The following is a 14,143-nucleotide window of genomic DNA, read 5'->3' as shown; positions in this document are numbered from 1 at the left end:
CTGTGTAGGGGAGCCCCATGCGCAAGGAGAGCCGCTCCTGCGTGAAAAGTGCAGCCCACCCAGGAGTGGCGCCGCACACACAGAGAGCTGATGCAGCAAGGTGATGCACCAAAAAAGAGACACAGATTCCTGGTGCTGCCAAGAATGCAAGCGGACACAGAAGAACACACAGTAAATGGACACAAGAGAGCAAACAACAGGGGATAGGAGAAGGGGAGAGAAATATATTTTTAAAAAAAAAAATATATATATATATATAGGATGTCCCCATATGCCCCACTCCCCACACCCCCACTTTTCCCACATCAACAACTTCTTTCATTAGTGTGGTACATACATTGCAGTTGATGAATACATTTTGGAGCACTGCTGCACGCCCTGAATTATAGTTCACATTGTAGTTTATACTCTCCCAGTCCATTCAGTGGGTTATGGCAGGATATATAATGTCCTGCATCTGTCCCTGCAATATCTTTCAGGAGAACTCCAAGTCCCGAAAATGCTCCCATATCACACCTCTTTTTCCCTCTCCCTGCCTTCAGCAATTCCCATGGCCACTGTCTCCACATCAGTGATATAATTTCTTCCATTGCTAGAGTTAAAATAACTATAGTAGAATACCAGTAAGTCCACTTCAGTCCATATTTTATTCCTCCATCCTGAGGACCCTGGGAAGGCGATGCCCACTCCACCTCCCAATTGAGAGGGGACTTCAGTTCCACACAGCTGGTGGATGGGACTCTCGGGCCCACAGCTGTAGACTCTTGGTTCCTTGGTGTGGTGGTTGTGTAGCCTCACCTCCCGGTCAGCAGACCTGGATAAGCCAGACGAACTGGAGAGTAGGTGCTGCAGCACTGCTGAGGCTCAGGGCCAGCTGGCACATGGACAGCCCGGAGATTCACGTCTCCTGGGCGTACCAAGCCCAGCACCAACCACGGGTTCAATGAAAGGGACAGAAGAGGCAGGTGTAGAGAGGTCACATCCAGGTCCAACTCCATTACACTCAGGAGCACAAATTCTAAAGTAGGGTGCCCCGCCCTTTAACACATCCTTCTCCACCATTTAATTCATTCCCTACGAGGTCAGGCTCTGCTGTTAGTGAGGTCAAAACCTTCCTTGGAGGTTACCAGAGAGGGTTGCCCATTTCTATCCATGATCTTGGCAAGCTACATTTGACCCCTCCTTAGAACCTTCCAGAACGCTTCTACTTAGATGACTACTTTGTTTAATGTTTAGCCTAGTCCTGGAAGCCTGGCCTTGGTTCCATGTTCAGATAAGGCTGTCAGAGCTCAGAAGTCAGAGGTCACTTGTCCAGAAGTCAGATAACTGGGAAGTGGGGGTGTCAGGTTGCAGCCTGGGCATGGCTGCCCCAGCTCTGCTTCGGTGTGAAACTTGGACTGTTACTGGGTGCCTGCCAAGAGCCAGGCACCGAGCTAGGCACTGGGTGTCGGTGGTGAGCAGAACAGTGGCGTGGACGGGCAGGCTCCTCGGCCACACCCTCCTCCAAGAGCCACCCAGGGACGGTGCCCTTGGTGGCCGGCCAGGAGCACCCTGCATGGCAGGTCCAGCTCCACTGAAGGAACCCAGGGCAAGCCCGTACCCTGCCCCCACTGCCTCCAGCCAGGGAAGCCTGCTTGGGACCTGGGTTCTGCTGGCCCCACCCTCTGGCCGCCCCTTGGGAAACCCTCTGTGTCACCCGCAGACTTTGTTCCTCCCCTTCCCGGAAGGCACACAGTGTAGCGTTAAGATGGTAGCTGGACTACCCAGGTTCAAAGCTTGGCTCTGCTCTTTCCTCCTTGGGGCCTTGGTGAAGGCCCTTAAGTTGTCCTCTGTGCCTCAACTTGCCCATCTATAAATTGGGAACTTCACGGGGCTGTGGTGAATTAATACTTACAGTAGAGCCTGGAACACATTGTGCTCAAGAAGGGCTAGTAAGGGGGCGCTTGTTACTCTAGTACAGGATAGTTGTACGGTTGTTATTATTTAGACTTGGCTTGGGAAGGCCAGACTCATAAAGCTACAATCCGCAGAGGGGCCTTTGAGATCTCGTGATACCCTGTTGCCTCGTTCAGGCAGTTCTTGGTTGGGGCTTTGTAATAGCATAGAATTGTTTCTTCCTTCTCTTCTTCCTCTCCTGCCCCTAGCCCTGTGAGTTCACAGAAGTTAAGCCTGGAAAAAGTTTGCAACAAACTGATGGGACCAGGGCCTATGGGACCAGGGCCAGTCCACGCAGGCTACTGGCCTTTTGCAGCATCCTGAATTCAGACTCAGCCTGTAGTATAGGCAGTGGTCATTTGGTTCTGGTAATGGCAGAGAAATATGAGGCTCTCCTGTACCAGGAGCCCTGCCCAGCCAGAGCAGCTGCAGGTGCAGGCTACTTAGGGGGCCTGGACTCTGTCTCTCTACCTTTGGAGTGATTTTTGTCCCCTGTGCATATGGCCTCCTGATTACAAGGTGGCTGCTGCCACTCCAGCCCCAAGTCTGACTTTCCAGGCAGGCAGGAAGGAAAGGGATGAAGAGCAGCCTTCCTTGGGGACTTTGCCCTATAGCTTGCCATCCAGAGCTGCACCACACGAGTAAACCTAGCTGCAAGGGAACCTGAGAAATCACTTTTTAAAAAAAATTTAAAAGTGTACACACATTTTCTCAAAAACAAAAGGAGATAGGCTTTCAGATGGTTGGGGTCTACCCCACACCCTTTCCCACCCTCTGTGGACCCTTGTCCTTGGGGAAGAGGCAGCCGATGGCCGTCCTCTGCTGGGCCCACCAGCCCTGGCCTGTCTGCAGGTAGGGCTGCCCCGTTGGTCACTGGCAGCTTCCCCTGGGGCAGGAGAGCCCCGGCTCCCAGTTGCTTCTGACTTCCCTGGAGAGGGAACTCTGCTGAGTCTGAGGTGGTCTGGGGCTCCATACCCTCTCACCACTACCTGCGCCCCGCCCTCAAGTCCCCGGGCCGTTGTGGTCACCCAGCATTGGCAGAAAGGTCCACAACTCATCTTTTCTTTTCCTGTGCTTGGGAAAGGGCCAGGACAGTTTCTCCAGAAACCTCGGCAGCTCTCGCCTTTGGCCAAAGGCCCCCCGCTCAGTGGCTCTCTGGGCCTGGGCCGCTGCAGCTTACCACACTTTCTTCCTTTCTCCAGCTCTTGCTCTCTGGCCCAGCACCGACCAGGTGCCCTTTGTGCAATGATGGGAACGGCTCTATCTACCACGTCCAATCCCTTAGCTGCTCGCTATGCTATGAAATGCGACTGGTATGACTGAGGAACCGAGTTCTAACTTTTATTTAATTTTTACTAATCTAAATTTAAATAGTCACATCTGGCTAGTGGCCACCTTAGAGGCCAGCGCAGCTTGAGACAGGAGCCAGGGGCCTTGTTCCCCACCAAGAGGAGAAATGCACAATTGCTATCACTCTTCCGTGCTCCTAAAGAGTGGGTTCCTCTAAAGGCACTGATAATACGAAGGTCCAGAGAGGGTCAGTGACTTGTCCAAGGTCACACAGTAAGGTAGAAACCCAAGACTTCCAGCTCCAGCTTCTTTGTTGTTTCTGAAGAACATGGTCACTCCCCTCTGGGCAGCAGTTGTGATAGTAAACACACGCAGTCCTCACTGTGCTGGACATTTGTTTAAGCACGTCACACACAAGTCCATTTATTCTCATCCCCCTGTTTTATAGGGGAGGCAGCTCAGGCTCAGAGAGGGGCAGTACCCACCCACAGACCCAGTGCTGGTAAATCTCGGGGGCTGCTGTCTCCAGGCCTACTTGCAGCCCCAGGCTGTCACGCGTCTCTGCGCCTGGGAGAGGCCAGGAGGTGTAAGAGCTGAGCTTGCACACCTGGCCAGGGCAGGTGCAGGTAGCGTGCTGGGGTAAGCCTCCCTTTCCGTGGAGTTGTTTTTCTTGCCTGGTCTCCTAAAACGTTGGCTCTTGCAGTTGCGGCACCTGGTGCCCCACCTCCTGGCTCCAATCTCGTTTGGTCAGGGCCCAGCTCGGAGGGGCGGGGCCTGGGCATCAGGTACACCTGTTAGGAAGGTGCATGCCCCACCGGGAGCCAAGGAGAGAGGCTGGAACGCGTAGGGGCACCGGGCCTTCTCAGGGTGCGGGCTGGCCGCTTTCCTTCAAGTGCAGGGTGCCAAGAAGGACACCGTGCCTCACTCTGCTCTGTGCCCTAACCACCTCTCCCCTCGGAGGGGCTCAGGCAAAGAAAGCCCTTTCTCGTCATTGTCCCCTTTTGTTGTGCCAGAGTCCCCCTGGGATGGAAAAAGAGTTGTTGGATAAAACACAGGACACCAGTTACACTTGAATTTTGGATAAACAGTGAATAAATTTTTATTATGACTAAATATCTGAAATTCAAATCTAGCTGCAATTTCGTGTTCTTGGTTTGTTTGGTTTTGTTTTGCTAAATCTGGTGACCCTAAACAGGTCACGTTATCTCCATGCCGTGCACATGGCAGCTGAAACCCAGAGAAATGACATAACTTGTCCAAAGTCGCAACACTGCCCTGTCTGGCTGGGTTTAAAGCCAGGTCCCTTGGGGGCTGGTGCCTTCTGCATAGACACAATGAGCAAGCCTGGTGGCTTCCCCAGGGTGATCTGAGGGATGCCCAGAGGTCAGTGCTCTTAAAACCATCAATAAAACCCGAACCCAGCCTGTCTTCTCCCCGCGTGGAGGTGTAAATATAAATGGGGGTGTGTTAGCAGTCACTCTCACTTTACTGTGAAATAGTCTCTGTGGGATTGAGTAGAGACGTAGAGACAGAGACGGGGAGCCCTGGGGAGGATTGATGAAGGGGTGCAAGAATGAAAATTCCAGAGTCTTGAGGCCCACTGGAGGTGGCGAGCCAGGGCTGGGGCACTGGAGGTGGTCGGGGTTAAGGCCTTTTGTAATCTGACCCGGGTCGAACTCTCCCGCCTTCCTCCTGCCCTTCCTCACCTCCCCCTGGTCCACTGCTTGTCCGGGACCTCTGGCTTTCCAGCCTCCTTGCCTTGGCTCTCGCTGCTTCCTGCTCCCTCCCAACCCCCATCTTCCGAGGCCCCGGGTGCCGCCGTGTTTTTGAGGATGTCCAAGCGCTCCAGCCGGATGCTGCCCCTCCTTGGTATTCACTTACCCTCCACTCCTTATACTCAGCTGGAGGCTTCTGCAGGCGGAGGGCGTTGCCTTCTGGACACCCTGCCGCGCCTGGGTGTAGGCAGCCGGCAAATGTGTGCCTGGAATGGGGGCGGGGGGGGGGGGGCCCAGAAGCAAACCTCCTTTGCAGTTAATCCGCCAAGCAGCCAGGCGCTCGCTTGCAGGCAGCCCCCCTCACCCCCCGCCCGCCGTGTGCCAGGCTCGGGGGTCCGTGGATCCGTGTCCCCGGCAGGGTCCGTGAGTGCCAGCCTGAGGTGGGCCTGTCTGTGGCATTCTCGGGAGTCCCTGGAGATTGGAACGGCATCTGGTACAGAGCAGGTTCCCGTAAGTGCTTGTTGGGTGGAGGGATGGACAGACAGATGGACACAGTGCCTCCGCAGACCTCCCCGGGCACCTGGGGTACGCCGAACACCCTGCCAGCGCTCCAGCCAGGTCGGCGAGCCTCGGGGCACCACGTCCCCGGGGACACAGATGCGAAAGGACGCCTCCAAGGACAGAAGGATTTTTGTCCAGTTTGCGTTACGTGCTGTCAAATGGGGCCATTTCAGGTCTCAGAGGAGGGGATGGTGGGGTGAGACTTGACTGATGTGAGGGAACCTGGGAAGAAAGAGGGAGACGCAGCTCTGAGAAGGCCCGGAGGCGGAGGCGGCGAGTCTGGCTTCTTCTAGAACAGAAAGAAGCCTGAGGGGTGCCCTGAGGGAGACGTAAGACACTGAAGAAGCTGGTGGGGGCAGAGTAAACACCGGGATTATATTCCAAAGGACACAGCCGCCAGGGAGGGGTTTAAACCTGGGAGAAAGATAATATGCTTTGCGTTTCACTGGCTCTCGAGGTTAGGGCTTAAGCTGGGAGGGCAGGGCGGTGGCCCAGGGGGCAGCAGAGGGGCTGGGGGGAGGTGGGCAAGTTGTCCGAGGCGGCGGCGGTGGTGGAGGGGCGCCCTGCGCTCCCGGCCTCGGCCCTGCTCCTCTCCAGCAGGCCCCCGCCCCCTCCACCTGGGCCTGCCCTGCTTGGCCTCCGTGCAGAAGACCCCTGAGGCGTGCGGGTCAGCAAGAGGTGCAGCCCCCAGAGGCTGCCGAGGCAGCCTCCAAGCAGCACTTCCTCTTTACCAGGCACTTCCTGCATCGGTTGAGCACTTGCTGTGTACCAGGCGCTGCGTCGGGAGGGCCACTTCTTGTGTCCCATGGGAGTCTTACGGCCTGATGAGGCTTAGACCCGATCTACAGATGGGCTCCCTGAGGCTTGGGGGGACTGCCTCACAAGGACACGCCCGATCAGGAGGCCGGTGACTGCAAAGCAGTGCTGCAGCCACTCCCCTTCTGTGACCTGGGGTACAGGAAGGACTGTACCCCAGCCTCCCACACGGCGCCCGTCCCCTGTCAGCAGCAGGGACGCTCTTGTCTGCGCATGCGGCAGGGACAGCCCTTGAGCCTCCCCGAGTCCCTCACTGAGGGAGTGGGTGTTGGGAGGGGAGGTGGGGGTGGGGGTGGGCAGCCTCCCGTGCTGAGATGGGGTCTCATCCCGCTCTCTGCCCGGCGCTGTGCTGGGCAGTCACAGTCCCTCCGTCTGTTGGCTCAGCAGCTGCATGCCGGGGCCAGCGGGTGCCTGGCACTGCTCTGGGCACGGGGGACACAGCCGTGGACAGCAGACTCGGCTCCCTGCCCTCATGGGCCTCACGGTCTAGCGGGGGGTGGCACCGAGGTGGAGGGGGTGGCAGGCAATAGAGAAAGAAAAATGGGTGGTTTGTCAGGCGGTGGCGGGTGCTGCGGAGAAGGAGGCGGGCACACGGGGAGGGCGGGTCCCAGGCGTGTCACGCTCCCACCATCCGCCCTGGTGGCACACACAGGCCTCCCCACATGATGAGCTGTCACCCAGTTTGGGAAAGAGAGAGACAAATAAGGAGCTTTAGTAGTGATAAGGGCAATGAGGAAAACGACGAGAGATTCCCCCAGAGTGACGGGCGCATCGGGCAGGGAGGTGAGACGTCCTCCTGGAGGTGCTGCGTGGAGGTGCCCACAGGCAGAGCTGGCTGCCCCACCCAGAGGGCTCCGCGGGGGCCAAGGCCCTGTCGGAAAGAGCTTGGCGTGGTGCAACCGGAAGCCCGCATAGACGGAGGGAGAAGCCAGCGAGAGGGCAGAGGGGGTCAGCACAGGAGGCAGGTGCGGGTGCCTCCGTGGCCCCCAGGTGAGGTGGCTCCGGGCGGCTCTCTCCTCTGGGTTTGGCGTTACCGCAGAGGTGCCCACAGCCCCGCTGCCCAGCGCCCTCCCGAGCTGACCCGCCTCCCCTGGGGAACCCCTCCCGGCCGCTCGGCCTTTCCAGCGGCTCAGGTGAGCAGACCCCGCGTGGGTCGTTCGGCCTGCAGGACGGCAATGTCCTGTGGACGCCTCCGAGGACACGCCCCTGGGATGACAGCGCGCCTTCTGGGTACCGTCCCCGGGCACCTCGGGCCCGAGAGCCACCCCGTTCTCGTGGGCCTCGACCCGGGAACCACAGCGGGCTGCGGAGACTGCGTCAGGCTCCGTGTTCTGCAGCACGGTCCGATGTGAGGCCCAGAGCCGTGTCTCTGAGCTGCACTGGCACCTAAAAGTGGCAGGCCCTGTGACGCGCCGAGGGTGCCTATTGAGAGCCTGTGTGTCCAGTGTGAGCTGGGAGCTCAGGGATTTGGAGTCGCCGGGCCCGGGCACAAATCCCAGCTCTGCTGCCTGCTAACCTCGTGACCTCACAGTTTCTTAATCTCTCCAAGCCTCGATTTCCCAATCTGTAAAATGGGGCCTATAGGGGTCCCTGCTTCCGGAGGTTTGTGTGAACATTAAATAAGACAACGCACATAGACCTTAGGAGGTCCTGCTGCCACCTCGTGCTTTGAATGCCAACTCTTGCCAGCTCCTCGTTCTGATGCAGCCTCCCGACCCTGTGGTCCCTCCCCAAGAGATGAAGGTCATTGCCGTTGGAGTGGCCTCTCAGCACAGGCCGGCCGGCAGGGCCCTGGAGAGTATATCTGAGCCCAGGGGCTCTCGCCAGGGCGCTCTGCTGGCGGGTGGGAGCCCAGGGCCGGGGCCCTTTGGAATGAGGCAGCAGCTCGGGGTTTCTTCCTGCCCACGTGTGGCTCAGCAGGCGGAGGGGCCAACGCGCCTTCAAGCCACCCCTGGAGAGCGGTGGCGGTGGACCCAGCCTGCCCTGGCTCTAACCATGTGCCCTTTTCCTCCAGGGCTGCTGCGGGAGGAAGTGTCCCGGCTCCAGGAGGAAGTCCACCTTCTCCGGCAGATGAAGGAGATGTTGACGAAAGACCTGGAAGAGTCGCAGGGCGGCAAGTCCTCCGAGGTCCTCTCGGCCACCGAGCTCAGGGTCCAGCTGGCCCAGAAGGAGCAGGAGCTGGCCAGAGCCAAAGAAGCCTTGCAGGGTGAGTGACGAGGCAACGGCGTCCCCTGCCTTCCCTCGCCCGGGGCGCAGGCTCACCAAGGGCACACCCAGGACCTGGGGTCCTGCCTCTGTCGGGGACACCGTGACCCCAGCCAAGGCTGCCCCTGTCCCTTCTTTGGGTGGAATTCTACACCCTCCAGGGTGGGGTGCAAGTGCTGTTCTCCTCCCCGTGGGACAGCATCTGGTGCCCGTCGTGGCTGGGCCCACAGCCTCCACCATCCCTGAACCAGGAAGCTGGCCTCACAGCTGCTCCCCTCCCCCTGCGTCACTGTGGATGTCTGGTTTCTCTGCGGAGGCCCTGTCTCCGCCCCCCACTTCTCTCTTGCTCACCATGGGGGGGCTCTGAAAATTGCAGCATCCAGCCCTGGGCCAAGGGTGGGGAGAGGGAGCCGGATGGGGCCATGGATGTGGTAAAGGTGCCCAGCTAGACTCTTGATGAGATGGACCGAGGCCCAGCATCTGCAGCCAGAAATTGCTTTAGGAAACGAGGAAGCTGCTGGGCTCAGCATGTTCAGCCCTTTTCCTCGGCACTGGCACCGGGCACCAGCATCTCTCAGGTCCTGCCTGGGGCCAGCGTGCCCACACTCTGCGAGGCCAGGGGAGGAGTCTCCAGAGCGTATTTGAGGAAGTTTGGATGTCATGTAACCTGCTACCTGGCCCCATGGTGCTTAGAGAACTCAGGCATAAAAAATTGGGGACAAAATAGCCTTTGAGGTCTGTGTTGATTCTCTTGAGCCCCTTCCTTTCTTTGGTTCTCACGGGAGGAAATCAAAACAGACAATGCAGCTCTCCAGCCTGCTCTTTTCACTTTTCATTTCCTGTAACAATGGGTATTCTTTGACAACTTCACCTTTGAAGCCCAAGCAGGTTTATTAGTCAGCTTGATACGAGGCTGCTATAACAAAGAGAGCCAAAAACAGCGGCCTAAAGAATCGACAGGTGTGTTTCTTTCCCCTGTACCACATCCAGGTGGGCATTCTGGATGGGGGGTGTCTCTGCTCCCTTGTCCACGAGAAACCCAGGGACGAGCTGAAATTGACGGGCAGAGATTTCTCGTGGCAGGCCACGCCCAGCTACTGTGGGTGCTGGGAGATGCGTTCCCAGCAGGCAGGTCCTGTCCCAGCCACAGCTGTCACTGGGGGGATTAGCCAGACCCTTAGCCGGCTCCGTGCCAGCAGGTTCCCTGACCAGAGGCGTGCTGTGGGCAGCAGAAGACGTCCACTGTGTGGTTAGTGGGGCTGCCTGGCCAGGGCCCACCTGCTGCCCCCCTGGGGCCTGCGAGTCGTCGGGGGGGGGGGGTGGTGAGCCCTTGCCCAGAGGGTCAGCCCTGTCTCTACGACTTCTTCTAAGCAAGGTACCCTCTCCTGTTGGGGTCCGTTTCCATTGCGTCACTGAGACAGTGCCGTGCATGTTCAAGTTGTAGTGGACAGATGGAGCGGGTCGTGGCCCAGCTGACATGGCATTTCCCAGCATGCACAGCTTTTTCTCTACACAACCAACCAGCAGGCAGGCCGTCTGCACGCCCGGCCTCCCAGGAGCCTCGTGGCAGACCCTCCCCTTCCTGGGACTGAGAGCCCCAGTTGGAGACCCACGTCCTGGGTCCCCCAGGGGGAAGAGCTCAGGCCCTGCGAGCTCACGTCCTTCAGCCTCGCTAAGCTGCATGCCACGTGCCGTCTCCACCACCTTTTCCAGTCTTTACTCCAGAGACGGAGCAACCTGCGGCCCACGTCCTTGGCCAGGGAAAGAATTCTCCCCCACGTTCTCCCCTCTGGACCTGTGAGCAGGAACAAACCTCTCTCAGCTGTTCCCAGCCCTGAAGCGTGTTCATCCATCGCCTCCCAGCTCCAGGGCCTGGGGGCACACCATCTGTTCTCTCCGCACCTCAGTTTCCTGATCAGAGGTTGTGAGAACTAAACAAGGTCAGCTCGGAGGTGCTGCACAGGTCCTGCCCGGTGAGGGTTGGCTCTTGGCGTGTGCCTCCTCCTCCCTTTGACACAAGGCACCGGGCTGCAGCAGGCCCTTCCTTCTACCCTCCCTGCTCTGAGATTCAGAATCTATCATCAGAGGTCACTGGCCTTACCCAGGGACCCAGAGAGCCTCCTGACGGCGTGGCTGCTGTGCAGGATGAAATCCCATCCACAGGGGCTTTTGTCAGTATTAGTGAAGGGCGGCTTGGTTGAGCACCTGCTGTTTTGCAGCCCAATTCTCAGCACTGGATCCCCTCTTCATCCCAACCCTGATGGAAGTTCTTAGTGCCCTGCACAGATGGAGATGAGGTTCAGGCAGGTTAAGGAACTTGACCGAGGTTACAGAGCTAATGAGCAGCAGAGTCAGCTGGAGACTTTTCGCTGCACCAGCATACCTCAGCTTCCCTCTGGCTGGTTCTTGGAACAAGAGAGAGACAGGCCCTTCTCAGTAATTGGGACAGCAGACTCCAGGGTCAGATGTGGGTTTGAAGTCCAGCTCCACTACTTCCTAGCTGTGTGAGCTTGGACAAATTCCTTAACTTCTCTGAACCATATTTTCTTTGCTGAGGGTTATGATAATAACTGGTTTTCTTATCTCAGGGGATAATAATAGTGCTTACATGCATAATAGGTAGGTAGTTAAATGAACTGTGAAGTGCTTAGCCCAGTACCTACCACTCGGGTGGTACAATACTCAGTGATTGTCAGATGGGAGGGCCCTTGGTGGGCAGCCTCAGTTCTGCTTGGAGGTACTGGTCGCCTGGTTCCCGTTAGGGGCAGTGCAGGCCTGAAACCCCACGAGCCCAGCCAAGCTCAAGGCGGCAGAGTCGTCTCAAGGCAGTGAGGGGCGCCCCCTCGGCTGCCCCAAGCATCCTGAGCGGAGCTCTGCAGCAGCATCAGCTGCTTCCTCACCAGCCCCAGCACGTGATGGGAGCTACAGGAGGCTGGGATATGGAGAGGGATGTATGTGTCCTTAAAGAGGAGAATGAAGATAAATGCACAAGCAAAGCAGGCGGCAGATGCTGGGCGACACTTGTTAATGAGCAGTGTCCCCGTTGTGGGAAAAAGCAAAACCCCCCAAAGGCTTCCAGGCTGACAGATACCCCTCCCCTCCATCTACGCTTGGGCTTGGAATGAGACTTGAATCTTCCCAGCATGTGAGAGGATTAGGAACTCCAGAAAATACCCAATCCGGCAGTCCCTTGCTTCCAACATCAAGAGCCATGGAAAGAATCCACTTGGGGGAAGAGGAGGCTTTAAAAGGTCTCTTTGTTTCTTTGGGGTTGAGTGAATGTTCAACTTAGAATTTTTGGTCTCTTGTCCACGTGTGTCAAGGCAGAAGCCCTTAATGATGGTTTGAGAAAGAATGGTGTCATCTTACGCGTAAACTTAGCCCAGAGTCCCTGCATAACCCCAGCCCCACACGTGGTGAGTTCAGAGCTTTTGGGACCCCTTTGGGGTGGCTGTTGATTTCCACAGGCCCCATCAATATTGTTGATTTCTCCAAGAACAATAATGAGTTTGCTTCTTCATTTTTTAAATCACTTAACAGCATGTCGAGTGTGTTGAACATTTTCCCACAACAATAAATACTCCTTGAAAACATAATTTTAATGACCACGTAATGTTCCACCAAATGGAGGTACCATAATTTACTTAGCCATTTCCCTGTTATCGGGCACTTCAGCTGTTTTCCCTTCTTTCCTTTCTTATCTTGCCATCTATAATTAAAATTCGTGTGTGTAAATCTGTTTATTTTCTTTGGACAGCATTTCTCAAACTTTTTGGTCTATAGTCTTACAAATCAAGGACCCCAAAGAGCTTTTGTTTATGTGATTTAGAACCATCAGTATTTGTCAAGATTGAAATTAAGAGTTAAAAAAGTCTAAATCCTTAAAAAAGTCTAAATCTTTAATAACTTATTTTGAAATAATAATAAACCCTGTGGCAGTTTGAGATTATTTTATGAATCCCAGAAAGAGAAAGATTATGTTTGCCAACTAATCTTTTCCTCTAGGTGTGCTGCCCTTTGGTTGCATTCAATTCAGTGGAGGGGGGCTTTGACTACATGACCTGTTGAGATGGCTTTAGGGCTTTTTCGACAATGTCAATATGGCTTGACTCAGGTTGAGTCCTTGCCCCCTTGCTGGGTCTGGTATAAATGGACTCACAAGGACAGACAGACACAGAAGAGAGGGCTCTGTCACTTTTTTTTTTTTTTTTTTGCTATTTCTCTCCCCTTCTACCCCCTGCCCCAGTTGTCTGTGTTCTCTGTGTCCATTCGCTGTGTGCTCTTCTGTGACCGCGTCTATCCTTATCAGCAGCACCGGGAATCTGTGTCTATTTTTTGTTGCATCATCTTTCTATGTCAGGTCTTCATATGTGCGGCGCCATTCTAGGGCAGGCTGCACTTTCTTTCACGCTGGGTGGCTCTCCTTACAGGGCACACTCCTCGGGCGTGGGGCTCCCCTACACGGGGGACACCCCTGCATGGCAGGGCACTCCTTGTGCGCATCAGCACTGCCCATGGGTCAGCTCCACACGGGTCAAGGAGGCCTGGGATTTGAACTGTGGACCTTTCATGTGGTAGGCGGACGCCGTATCCACTGGGCCAAGTCCGCTTCCCCTCTGTCACTTTTGATCCTGCCATGTGCGAGAAAGAAGGTGACCAAACAGCTGAGGCCCTGGGGAGAGCCGAGCTATTTGCCTGACAGCTTAGAGCTGAGATTTGGAAGAGAGCAGAATGGGCAAGACCGATACAGGAAACCCTTCAGGCCCTAGGCCGGCTTACAGCTGAAGTTGGGAAGAAAGCAGAGCAGCTGAGCTGCAGAGAGGAAGCCCGGAGGGGAAGGAGAGAGCAGGCCGAGATGGGCCGCCAACTTGCTTCATCGTGTGGCCACCGACTTTGGTGAGAGAGCACCTCTTATGGTGCCTTGAGTTGGACTTTTCATGGCCTTGGAATTGTAAGCTTTTACCCCAAATAAGTCCCCATTATAAAAGCTAATGGATTTCTGATACTTTGCATCAGCACTCCTGGGGCAAACCAAGACAAAGCCATTACAAGGTAACAAAATATTTTATGAAAAATAACTTTATTTTCCCAAACTAAAAGATTTTAGTGAAAAGAGTGACATTGTTTTATGTTTTTGCAAAACTCTTTAATGTCTGGCATTGTAGAAGACAGCTGAACTCTCCTATCTGCTCCTTGAGTCAGTCTATTATGACTTGTTTTGGTTGAAAATCTGCCATCACACAGATAAGTAGTTGGAAAAGGAAGGAATATATTAATTGCCTTATTAAATAATTGTAGGTTTTTTTTGATAGCACACCAAGATTCAACAAGTGATTCAACAAGTGGTAATTCTTTGTAGTGTGACTTCTGAAATTTTATCCTGTGAAGTTTTTGCACACTGTTACATTAAAATCTATCAGTGTAATTTGCATTTTGAGTGTGTCTTTTACCCACACATGATTTTTTAATATCATACATGGATCGCTTGGAAAATATTCATTTGCTGAGTGATGCAGGTCTTCCTAATGTTGATAGATTTCATTATTTGATATCAAAAAATCATGTGTTAATGTCATGACCCATCCCATCAGCCTACATGGAGGGAGCAACCCCAACCTCTG

General features: G+C 55.3%; 1 protein-coding gene across 3 annotated transcripts in view; it reads left to right on the top strand.

The window, feature by feature from the left end:
* Positions 1-14,143, top strand: part of KAZN (kazrin, periplakin interacting protein) — a 1,179,259-nt gene that overhangs the window by 1,021,127 nt on the left and 143,989 nt on the right. For all 3 annotated transcript variants that reach the window (XM_058304354.1, XM_058304355.1, XM_058304356.1), the window contains one exon: positions 8,332-8,523. In XM_058304354.1, the coding sequence (XP_058160337.1) occupies positions 8,332-8,523 (192 nt within the window). The remainder of the gene's footprint in view (positions 1-8,331; positions 8,524-14,143) is intronic.

Source organism: Dasypus novemcinctus, chromosome 9, assembly GCF_030445035.2.
Source record: "Dasypus novemcinctus isolate mDasNov1 chromosome 9, mDasNov1.1.hap2, whole genome shotgun sequence".
Taxonomy (NCBI): Eukaryota; Metazoa; Chordata; class Mammalia; order Cingulata; family Dasypodidae; genus Dasypus; species Dasypus novemcinctus.
The sequence above is the reverse complement of the archived record's forward strand: the minus strand, read 5'-3'. Positions and strand labels throughout refer to the sequence as shown.